The 12,560-nt window shown below is 51.1% G+C and overlaps 1 protein-coding gene across 1 annotated transcript in view; it reads right to left on the bottom strand.

Moving 5' to 3' along the window:
* Positions 1-12,560, bottom strand: part of LOC137640685 (U2 small nuclear ribonucleoprotein auxiliary factor 35 kDa subunit-related protein 2-like) — a 37,155-nt gene that overhangs the window by 10,337 nt on the left and 14,258 nt on the right. Inside the window, exons 5-6 of the mRNA XM_068373181.1 lie at positions 8,765-8,803; positions 8,217-8,350 (exon numbers count right to left, since the gene is read on the bottom strand). Coding sequence (XP_068229282.1) covers positions 8,217-8,350; positions 8,765-8,803 — 173 coding nt within the window. The remainder of the gene's footprint in view (positions 1-8,216; positions 8,351-8,764; positions 8,804-12,560) is intronic.

The following is a 12,560-nucleotide window of genomic DNA, read 5'->3' as shown; positions in this document are numbered from 1 at the left end:
TGGCTTGAAAGGTGATGTACAGGATGCTACCAACTAGTACAACTTTTATCACTTTATACTAAGTACAATCAGGGGTACAAGATATTTACAGTTATAATGAAGAACTAAAATCATTGCAAGCTATCAAAAAGGGGCAAACAGTATTTGTTATCAAGAAGGATCTTGAAACAACCTTAAACCTGTTGAATAAAATAAAAGAACATGACAAATTCGAAGATAATTTGTATTTTTCCTAACCATACAAACCTTAGCTATTTACAAAGGGTATTACTTTTAGCGTAGCTGAAATGGCGAGCCATTAGAATTTAACGAGGGTGTATTACCCCCGCGCTAGTTAGCGGGGGGGTAGGGGAGTGGTAGCTAGCTACCCCTCCTCCCCCTCACACACAGGTGAATACTCACTTTCACTTAGAGGTAGGACTTGTCTTGGGGGACAGGGCTGGCGGGCAAATATGTGTAAATAGCTAAGGTTTGTATGGTTAGGAAAAATACAAATTATCTTCGAATTTGTCATTTGTTCCGTAACCGAAATACAAACCACGCTATTTACAAAGGGTGACTTATCCCTTAGGAAGGGTGGAAAGTCCCCAGCCATACTGGCTTTGGCTTTACCCGGGGACTCAGAATCCGAGTGAGTCGCACTCGAGAAAAGGAGTCCCTGCACCTCACAAGTTCCTTGCACCGCAAGGAACCATGTGGCCTACGTAAGCTTGTGTGTGAAGGAAGAAGTGTGACCCGTCTTAGGCAGTTGACCTGGAGTTCCAGAAGGAACTCTGGGTTAAGACGTTCCCAATACCACCTCGTCAGGGTATGGGGGACGCGACAGTATTGACTCAATACTCGGAACACAAGGAAGCATGGTTTACCTGCAGAGGTTCGAGGTCAGCTATGCAGAGACCAGGATGCTGCTTCCCCGTAGAGGGGATGATGAAGAAAGAAGTAAGGGCCAGACATACTTCTTTCGTTCATGCAGACTAAAACCTGATAACAATGCCCTCAACCTTCTGCTACCTGTCCAAAAAGGAGCCTGAGGTTAGACCAGCTGTTGTGTAGCCACCACAGAGCGATAGAAAACGTATCGAGACTCCTGTGGGTCACGCCCTGCAGGAAGCGGGCTGCGAAGGTCATCAGACGCTTCCAGACTCCAGCTTGTAGCACCTGCGTCACAGAGTAGTATTACTCGAAGGCGAGGGACGTTGCGATGTATCCAACATCGTGCTGTAGGGCGACGTGACGGGGGAGGGTCTGAAGACAGGTCGAGATGAATGTCCTTGAGTCCGGGCTGAAGAGGTATACTGGTGACTCTCCCCCCATGTCCTCCTTGTGTTCCCAAATCGGCTGCAACTGAGGCCAAACTGCAGCTGTTCCCAGCGCTAACCTCTCGATTCCTGTACTGGCAAGAAAGAGAAGGTCTTGGGACATCAGACACAGAATGGAGACTCAAAATCTTGAATGAATCGGACCGAAGGGTCGGGACCCTCAGATTCTGAGTCTAGCCAACAACTCAGGAGCGAGCCTGAATGTTGCCTTCCCCTCTTCCTTAGAAAGGGGGGGAGTAGTAAGAGACCAAGAAGATTGCTCACACACTGGCCGTGGCCAGAGTGAGCAGAAGACCCAGGGCGGAATACAATCCGAGGCCTGTCGTAAAAGGGTCTTGAGAAGATCTCTTAAAGGACTAAAAGTCCGAGCCATGCTCCAAGTTGGAGGTCTTCCTCCGACTAGGGCAGGGACGATCGTAGCTTCGCATGAGCGAGGATAGATCCAGCGGGCAGGAAAAAGTTATTCCTTTAAGCCTGAAGGTCAGGGAAAGGCTGAGCGACAGGCTTCATTGCCAAGAGCGGAAAGGAGTTTCCTCCCGCCGAAAGGCAATAAGACCGTTATTGCTGGAGAAGAGGCCTCACGGGAAGAAGTATATCTCCCACGGCACCAACCACCTTAGACTCTTCACTTTGCCTGGGAGACCCCTGTGGATGACTATCGCAGATGACGCGACCTCCGTACCGCGACTGTAGCGGGTTGTCTCTTCTAGAGGAGGAAGCGTAGTGTCTCCAGGCATGAAGCCGAAGCGACGCCCCGGTTCGGGAGAGATGTCGCAGTGTGGTTGCTTGAGTAGTCTGCGCCGTGGGAGAAGCTCTCCCGGGAGTTCCGTCAGGGGAAGCAGAGGGTCCAGAAACCGTTCTGCACATAGTCCCAGTGGAGCTCTCCCATTGAAAGGTTGACAGACAACCTGGTTTTGTTGAGACCCATTGTCCGCAGACAAAAAGGAGGGAAGACGCAGGCGTCGAAGTTGTCCCACCATCACCGGAATGCATCTTGCCAGAGTCTCGGGGTCTGAGACTGGGGGGAAAACTAGCGGAAGCTTGAGGTTCCAAGCTGTCGCGATCAGGTCCCCCAGACCAGCACTTGCTGGTTACCCAAGGTCAAAGACCCCTAGGTACACTCTCTCTATGAGGCTCTGCTCGGATAGTCTGAGAGAGACATTCCCCTGCCTGGAATGAGAGAGCCGATGGTGGAATTGAGAGAATCTCAATCATCCCGATATCTCTACTGCAAGATGTGAAGGTGTGAAAATGCGTCCCCTGCTGGTTAGCATGAAGTCGACACGCAACGGGGCGACTTGGCAGGAGCGGTAGGATCTGAAGAGGGGCCAGACTAAGGCCCTTAAGCCTGCCTGAATGATGGAGAGGTATCCTTCAGGTCTTGACCATAGGCCTGGACCGGAACATGCCCCCCCCCCCCCTTTCCTTTGACGAGTCCGAGAACCGCATCAAGAATGTGGGGAAAGGACGAGAATATCCACTACCATCAAGAGGCTCCATAGGTCAACACCCATTGCAGGTTTAATAGTTCCGCTGGTCCCATAGGGCCAGGGAGTCCGGTTAAACATTGCCTGAAGCCACCGGAACTTGGATCGCCCCACATGGAACTTATCCTGAGGCGACCGTTCGGACTATAAACGGGTCAATGAGGAAAGAAGAACTAGGAAACGTTCCAAGGTAGGGCTGAAAACTCTGCTTGACTGAGAACAGGTACTGCGACTCTCCTCAGTCTTGCCACGGTGAACCGAAAGGAAGGCTCGGAGGATGTGGTAACAGAATCTGGCGTCCCCAGGTGGTCACCCATCCAAGTACCGACGTTGCTTAACCTCGCTGGACGGACGAGAAGCGGGGTTTCCAACGTGGTAAGGCGGTTGACTCAATATCATGGCCAGATACTCCAGATGTTGAGGCAGAGGAAGAGAAGGCTCCAAGCAAAATACCATGAGCCCACACTCATGGTCAGCATTCGGAAGCTTTTCCCGGCGCTGAATCAGGTCGAAACCCGAGCCTACCGGAGTTGACCAGCCCTCCAAACAGCAGAGGAGGCGGAAGTCTGCACCTGAGCGGCCAAGAGGAAGGCAGGGAGAGTTCTCTGGGGAAACAAACCTGCTATGCCACGGCGGGATAGCCACACTGCATCATAAGCAGGAATACTTGCAGTTTAGGCTGAATTCGACGAGCACCCTGGAAGATGGATGGAATGGAAACTGAAAGTACCCGTCCTTCCGATCCAGGGTTAAAGGAGTCCTGTCGCCTCGTTACCAGTCTGATCGATTCTGCTGGTCTACGCTGGCCGAAGTTTGTTCGACAAACTTGATCAGGGCTGAGAGGTCGACTATGGACGTCCCCTCTCAGATCCTTCCTTACAAGAAAGGATCGACTGAGGGGGCCGGGGGTGAAGCCGTCGATGATCCTAAGGAAGACCTTCGCCTAAGGTATGGATCATTCTGCCCAACCGGGCAACTCTGCTGATGCTATGGCATAGAGGTTCAGAGACACTGAATTCGCTGACAGAGACGGCAGGCGCGATATCCTTGGCTACTCACAGAGATTGTGCGGGAATGGGCATCGGGAAGCTGTCATTCGGATGAGTAACCTTAAGCATCCTCCCGGCGAAAAAACCTGCAATCCTAGAGTTCGTGAACTCCTTTTAGGACTATGCCCCCCCCGGGGGAGTCTCCCGTGCCATCTGTTCCTGACAGGAGGAAACTGCAATTGGACACCTTGTCCCAGTTGTCGTAGCCGATAACTTAGGCCGACGTGGTTGAAAGAAAAGGGAGCTGGAGCCCTGCAGAGTCTGGAAGAAAGCGCCTTGGAGGAGTGAAACCGGAAGTCGATTTACTCCGCACAGCAGATGTTTAAGTCTCTGTCCTTGGGCAAAGACAAAACTCTTCTCAAGGATGGAAGGGTGTCTGAGGTCGTTGACCTCCACAGATGAGACACCCGAAGGAAGCCTTCAGTCAGTGCGTCCAGATGGTACAACATCGAGCTTGTCCGCAAGTAGATACTTAACGACGAAAGGCCAAGGTGCCTGAGCTCGAGAGGAGGAAAGTACCCTTGATCTTCCTGTAGCTTCCTTGAACCAAACCTCGGGCCGTAACCGAGGAGGGAAAGAACCTGGTAAGCTCCCAGAGGAAGAGGTAAGCAGTCACCCCTTGTCCGATGGAGAAATCTTCAACGGAAAGCCCCCCCGCCAAAAATCCTTCCAGGGCGGGAGAAGGAGAGAGTACTAGTGCAGGAGAGGGGACCCTCGAGACCGACCTCTTGGGAACCAACTTCGCCCTGGGGGAAGTCACCACGAAGTCCACTCCTCTCTTTCTCTTCAGCGTAGGAGAGACAGCCGCTGGTTTGTTACCCTGGCCGGTGAGTGCTGGTTTCATAAACCTCATTAACGCCCGTGCCAGCGGATCAAACCATGTCTGCTGCTCCAAGGACACAGAGTCCGAAATCCTCGCTAAGGTGAAAGGGATCGGGCGATCCTTTGGAGAGGACACGACGGTTCCTGCCTGAAAAGAAGGTGGGAAGAATGCTGTACTGACCTGTCTTCGTCCTGCACTACCAACCTGTGCTTGGATGGAGGTGATCCCGAGTGCCGCCTAGGAGCACGCGTCCCTGCTGCTACCACCGGCTGTGGAATTCGCCGCGAACTATGGTCGCGCGAGGGCGAACGGTCGCGCAAAGGCGAATGGTCGCGCGGGCGCACAGGCGAGTGGTCGCGCGGGCGCGCAGGCGAGCGGTCGTGAGGGCGCGCAGGCGAGCGGTCGCGAGGGCGTGCAGGCGAGCGATCGCGCGGGCGCGCAGGCGAGCGATCGCGCGGGCGCGCAGGCGAATGGGCGTGACGGCGAGGGATCGTGCTGCCGCGTAGGTGAAGAAGATCGCTGGCGGTAAGCGATGGCGAGCAGCATGTGTAGGTGAATGATCGCGTGATAGGGTGCGATGGTGATCAGCATCCGCAAGAGGGCGATCGTTCAGGGTTGTGCGATGAGGAGCAGCATGCGAAGCGGGCAATCGTTCAGGGTTGTGCGATGGCGAGCAGCATGCGCAGGTGAATGATCGCGTGAAAGGGTGCGATGGTGATCAGCATCCGCAAGAGGGCGATCGTTCAGGGTTGTGCGATGAGGAGCAGCATGCGAAGCGGGCAATCGTTCAGGGTTGTGCGATGGCGAGCAGCATGCGCAGGTGAATGATCGCGTGAAAGGGTGCGATGGTGATCAGCATCCGCAAGAGGGCGATCGTTCAGGGTTGTGCGATGAGGAGCAGCATGCGAAGCGGGCAATCGTTCAGGGTTGTGCGATGGCGAGCAGTATGCGCAGGTGAATGATCGCGTGAAAGGGTGCGATGGTGATCAGCATCCGCAAGAGGGCGATCGTTCAGGGTTGTGCGATGAGGAGCAGCATGCGAAGCGGGCAATCGTTCAGGGTTGTGCGATGGCGATCAGCATCCGCAGTTGAGGGTCGCGCGATGGCGATCAGCATCCGCAGTTGAGGGTCGCGCGATGGCGATCAGCATCCGCAGTTGAGGGTCGCGCGATGGCGATCAGCATCCGCAGTTGAGGGTCGCGCGATGGCGATCAGCATCCGCAGTTGAGGGTCGCGCGATGGCGATCAGCATCCGCAGTTGAGGGTCGCGCGATGGCGATCAGCATCCGCAGTTGAGGGTCGCGCGATGGCGATCAGCATCTGCAGTTGAGGGTCGCGCGATGGCGATCAGCATCCGCAGTTGAGCTAGTAGCTGGCGAACCATGTTCCTTCAGAAGTGTTGGAGAACGTTGGCGTGCCAGCTGTAACACACGTGGGCGATCCGGAGATCGCTGGCGAGCTGATGATCGCTGACGAGCTGACGATCGCTGACGAGCTGATGATCGCTGACGAGCTGATGATCGCTGACGAGCTGATGATCGCTGACGAGCAGAAGGCTACGCGTGGAAGCCCGCGCAAAGAAGAAGAGTCCTTGACCCCGACCTGAACCTAAGTTCTAGATCGCGAGGGCGAACGTGGGCGCACAGGGCACGTAACAGGAACTGCAGGGAAGATCATCTGAAAGCGCTGACGAACAGGAGAGCGCTGACGAACAGAAGGGCGCGCAGGGAAACCCTGACACGCAAGGGAAGAACCCCCGTGGGGGCAACCCTTTGCCCCGAAGGGATCGTTGTCCGCCGGGAGACTGATGTCCGTCGGAAGACCGCTGTCCGTCGGGAAGACCGTTGTCCGTCGGGAAGACCGTTGCCCGTCGGAAGACGAGATTAGACTGCTGTCCATCTGCACCAAGACGGAAGATCGAGAAAAAGAAGTTGTAGGCTGCAAACGGAGATTCAAAAAGGCGCCTCAAACACCCTTATAGGGAGATGAGAGGCCCTTACGACGAGGCGGACGGAGGGCCTTACGGCGAGGGAGGCCAACAGCAACAGCAACAGAAGAAACCTCCGAAGAGGAGTCTCTATGAGTGTACTCTCTCGCGAACGAAAGAGAAACACTTCGTGGAAGAGACTGGTCAGCCAGTGACCTAAAAGGGGCAATCCTCCGAAGAGGAGCTCCTGCAGTTGCCCAGCCCCTTGAGCGAAACTGCAGGTGCGACCGCTCAGCACCAAGAGCATAGTCGCACGAAAAAAAAGGCAAGAGAAGAACCCCCCAAAAGAGGAAAAGCTCAAGCCTGGACAGGAAAAAACTTCCCTCGGAAGGAAAGTTATCCGCCCAAGGAGGCAAGCCTCCTGACTGTTCTAAAATGAACTGGAGAGCTGTCCGTCGACACGGGAGTACTACCAGTAGAAGGAGACACGCCCCTGACGACAATACAAGGGGGAGGCAGCAACAGCCGAATCCCCAGGACTCAACCAGACAGCTCACACCGTTGCTATATTACAGAAACGAACTAGATCGGTAACTGTAAAAAATAAAACAAATAATATTAGTACACATTCATTCCCCCGGGAAGGCTCCGAAGAGGAATCCCGAGGAAAAGGAACAAGAATTACACAATAGGCACGTGCCCTCACAACCACTTACACTCGCGGAAGGAGAGCTGTAACCAAAACAGAATTATAACAATTATAATTATGTAACTATGTAATTATGTAATTTAAAAATGAATGAACACTAAAGAAAAAAACGAAAACCCCGAAAGGAATCGTTCTACAAGCTGAAAAATTAACAACTACAATTAGATTCATAAACTAATTGAGACAAAATGTACGGCGTAGCAACCCCACCCACACGGGAAGGAAGCTACAAGGGCGTAGTAAAACATAGTAAAAGGGTGAACGACCTCAAGAGAGAGAGAGAGAGAAAGACCGAAGTCAAACTCGATCGCAACCCATAAAATTAGGCCGTGGTGGCCTAACTGCCGAGGCCTCCACGTAGATATCGTACACTACACACACACATCTGAAAAGGAAACTTACTTATTTCTATACTCAAATATATATACAAACATGAAAACATGTTTACATATATATTGAGTAAAAGAAAAGTAAGCGATTAAGTAAAGACAAAACAGACAATGGCTGCCAAGCGAGGACCAAGACAGAGACGTCTGTCACAGTCCGAGCCAAAAGTGAAAGTGAGTATTCACCTGTGTGTGAGGGGGAGGAGGGGTAGCTAGCTACCACTCCCCTACCCCCCCGCTAACTAGCGCGGGGGTAATACACCCTCGTTAAATTCTAATGGCTCGCCATTTCAGCTACGCTAAAAGTAATACCCTTTGTAAATAGCGTGGTTTGTATTTCGGTTACGGAACAAATCTAATTTCAATTTTTCCAGCACTAACAAATCTTAAGCTATTTAACAGGGATTATCTTTTTGTGAAGCTGGAAGACTAGCCAGCTTCAACGAAGGATAATTCATATTAGCTAAAGGTTTGTAAGTTAGGAAAAAAAAATTTGTTCCAAATTTGTCATCTTACCTGGAACAGTGAATGCCAAAACGACAGGCCCCAGTTTTTGAGAAAAATGGGCACACCTCTCTCTCGACCTGAGCAAAATCTCTCCCACGATAATTTGGTGGAGGTTCCGGGTTGTGCGTAGATTCCTCCTCGTCCTGTTAAAGCAATCACATTAGGAGTAGATATTGTAAAGCATTAAACTTGTAAGAGGGTTATGTCAGTAGCACTATTTTATTGTATTACAATACGCAGTACTGTATTTTGTTTCCTTATATACAGATTATCTCAGTTAACTTGAAGTAGATTTAAAATTTGCAAAACTATTATACAATCATAGTAAAACACTGTATATTCAATCACTTTAGAAGACTCTGTCTTTGCGCGGTTAATGAATTTTTTTTTTAATATATACCTTGGACAAATTGAAATCAAGAAAATTTTGGAATAAATGTACAGTTTAGAAAATATATAATTGTATTCTAAAACAATGAAATATTTCATTAGATTAAAAAGACGAAAGCATGAAAGCACTTTTTAAAACAAGATAAACTATTTGTCTTTTAACCAACCTTGCCGAGTCCTTTTGTTGCTGCTTCGAGTAATGCTTTCTGTATGGATAGAGACACCCAAGTATCTGGTTATAAAGCTGTGGAACCTAGTTAAGGTAAATGCTTAACTTGCATTATTTTAGCTAAATTAATAGTATAAAGAAATGTCCCTCGTTTTCCAACATAAATACTGTACCGTTATTCTAACCTTACTTTTTTCTCATGAGAAAAAATATAATGAGTACAGAACAAAATAGAAGTCAGGGTATACAAACCTTCAAAATATTTTTTCAATTCATTTGAAATTGATAACTTAATATTTTTTATTAAAATTTAAATTCTTCAAAGTCTTAATAAACTAATGTTTAAAGTGCATAAAAATTTACCATATAAAAAAAAATATATATAAATTTATCAGCATTATGAGGGATGAGGTGGAGGAACATATAAATATGACAAATTTGAAGATAATTTGTATTTTTCCTAACCATACAAACCTTAGCTATTTACAAAGGGTTTACTTTTAGCGCAGCTGAAATGACGAGCCAATAGTTTTTAACGAGGGTTAATTACCCCCGCGCTAGTTAGCGGGGGGTGGGGAAGGGTAGCTTGCTACCCCTCCCCCCTCCACACACCGGTGACTTGCTTCACTTCACTTAGAGGTAGGACTTGACTTGGGGGTCAGGGATGGCGGGCACATATGTGTAAATAGCTAAGGTTTGTATGGTTAGGAAAAATACAAATTATCTTCGAATTTGTCATTTGTTCCGTAACCGAAATACAAACCACGCTATTTACAAAGGGTGACTTACCCCTTAGGAAGGGTGGAAAGTCCCCAGCCTTACTGACTTCGGCTTGCCCGGGGGCTCGATCCCTTAGTGAGCAGCACTAGAGAGAGGGAGCCCCCTGTACCTCACAGGTTCCTAGCATCGCTAGGAACGAGTGGCCTACATAAGTAGTGTGAGGAGGAGAGTGTGACTCGTCCTATGAAGTTGACCTTGAGACCTTCAGATAGGAATTCTAGGATAGGACGTTCCCCATACCACCTCGTCAGGGTATGGGAGACGCAACAGTATTAAGCTTAATACTAGGAGCACAAAGAAGCATGGGTTACCTGCAGAGGTCGAGGTCAGCTATGCGAGGACCAGGATGCTGCTTCCCCAAGAGAGGGGAGAATGAAGAAAGAAGTAAGGGTCAGACATACTCTTTCATTCACACAGACTAAGACCGGGTAACAACGCCCTCAACCTACTGCTACTTGTCCAAAAAGGAGCCTGAGGTTAGACCAGCTGTTGTGCAGCCACCACAGGGCCGATAGAGAACGTATCGAGGCTCCTGTGGGTCACGTCTTGCAGGTAGTGGGCTGTGAAGGTCGTTTGACGCTTCCAGACCCCCGCTTGAAGTACCTGCGTCACAGAGAAGTTTCTCTTGAAGGCCAGGGATGTAGCAATACCCCTGACATCGTGGGCCCGAGGGCGACGTGACGGAGGAGGGTCAGGATTCAGGGCATGGTGGATAACCCTTCGAATCCAAGCAGAGATGGTGTTCCTTGTGACCCTCCTCTTTGTCCTGCCTGTGCTCACAAACAAAGCTCGCACATGAGGACGGACTGCAGCCGTTCTCTTCAAGTAGTACCTCAGACACCTCACTGGGCATAGTAGCAGCTGGTCTGGGTCGTTTGTTACAGAACGGAGACTCGCGATCCTGAAAGAGTCGAACCGAGGATCCGGCACTCCAGGATTCTGAGTCTTGGCCACAAACTCAGGGACGAACCTGAACGTTACCTCCCCCCATCCCCTTGAATGGGCGATGTCGTACGAGAGACCATGAAGTTCACTAACTCGCTTGGCCGAGGCCAAGGCGAGTAGGAAAGCCGTCTTCCAAGACAGGTGGCGATCGGAGGCCTGGCGTAATGGCTCGAAGGGAGGTCTCTTGAGAGACCTGAGAACTCGAACCACGTTCCAAGGAGGGGGTCTCACTTCCGACTGGGGGCAGGTAAGCTCATAGCTACGTATGAGTAAAGAGAGTTCTAGCGATGAAGAAATATCCACGCCCTTCAATCTGAAGGCCAAGCTTAAGGCTGAGCGATAGCCTTTCACTGCCGAGACAGAAAGGCGCATTTCTTCTCGCAGATACACAAGGAAGTCCGCTATTGCTGGAATAGTGGCATCGAGTGGAGAGATACCCCTTCCACGACACCAACCACAAAAGACTCTCCACTTCGCTTGGTAGACTCCCTCAGAGGACCTTCGCAGGTGCCGAGACATTCTCTCCGCAACCTGTTGCGAAAAGCCTCTCTCCGCGAGGAGACGCTGGATAGTCTCCAGGCGTGAAGCCGAAGCGAGGCTACGGCCCTGTGAGGGACACCGGAGTGGGGTTGTCTGAGAAGCTCGTGTCGTGGAGGAAGCTCCCTTGGGAGTTCCGTCAGGAGTTGCAGAAGGTCCGGAAACCATTCCGCGTGATGCCATAGCGGAGCTACTAGAGTCATGGAACAGTTGACCGATAGTCTGGTCCTGTTGAGCACCCTTCTCATCAGACAGAATGGTGGGAAGGCGTACACGTCGATGTTGTCCCACCGTTGCTGGAAAGCATCTTGCCAGAGTGCCTTGGGGTCCGGGACTGGTGAGCAGTACAGGGGCAGCTTGAAGTTCAAGGCTGTCGCGAACAAGTCCACCGTCGGGGAACCCCACAAAGTCAGGACTTTGTTGGCTATCTGAGGATCCAAAGACCACTCGGTACTCACTATCTGCGAAGCCCTGCTCAGACTGTCGGCGAGCACATTCCTCTTGCCAGGAATGAAGCGAGCTGATAGTGTTATCGAGTGGGTTTCGGTCCACCTCAGAGTCTCTACTGCAAGATGGGATAGCTGTTGTGAAAAAGTGCCTCCCTGCTTGTTGATATAAGCCACTACCGTGGTGTTGTCGCTCATCACCACCACGGAGTGACCCGCCAGGAACCGTTGGAACTGTTGAAGGGCCAGAAAGACGGCCTTCAATTCTAGCAGGTTGATGTGTAGGCACTTTTCTGATTCTGACCAAAGGCCTGAGGCCCTCTGGTTCAGAACGTGCGCCCCCCACCCTTCTTTTGACGCGTCCGAAAACAGAGTCAATTCCGGGGGAAGGACGAGAAGACTCACTCCCTTTCGCAGGTTCTCGTCGGCCAGCCACCACCGCAAGTCCGTCTGTTCCAGAGACCCCATTGGGATCAGAGTGTCCGGGGAATCGGATCCTTGATTCCACCGGGACTTGAGCCGCCATTGAAGGGATCTCATCCTGAGGCGGCTGTTTGGAACCAGACGGGCCAGGGAGGATAGGTGGCCCAAGAGACGCAACCACGATTGGGCGGGGAGTTCTTTTCGCCTGAGGAAAGGTTCCGCCACCCTCCTCAGCCTTGCTATCCGGTCGTCTGATGGAAAGGCTTTGTGGAGATTGGTGTCTATTAGCATGCCTAGATAAACCAGTCGCTGGGACGGCTGCAGAGAGGACTTCTCGAGGTTTACCACGATCCCCAGATCCTGGCAAAGATCTAGAAGCCTGTCTCGGTGTCGAAGAAGGGTCGACTCCGAGTCTGCTAGGATCAGCCAATCGTCTAGGTAACGAAGGAGACGAATGCCGTTCCTGTGCGCCCAAGTCGAAATCAGGGTGAACACTCTGGTGAACACCTGAGGAGCTGTGGAGAGACCGAAACACAGCACCTTGAACTGGTAGATCTTGTTGTCTAGGCAGAATCTCAGGTACTTCCTGGAAGACGGATGGATTGGGATCTGGAAGTACGCGTCCTTTAGATCCAGTGTACACATGAAGTCTTGTGGTCTCAC

This window comes from Palaemon carinicauda, chromosome 5 (genome assembly GCF_036898095.1).
Source record: "Palaemon carinicauda isolate YSFRI2023 chromosome 5, ASM3689809v2, whole genome shotgun sequence".
Taxonomy (NCBI): Eukaryota; Metazoa; Arthropoda; class Malacostraca; order Decapoda; family Palaemonidae; genus Palaemon; species Palaemon carinicauda.
The sequence above is the reverse complement of the archived record's forward strand: the minus strand, read 5'-3'. Positions and strand labels throughout refer to the sequence as shown.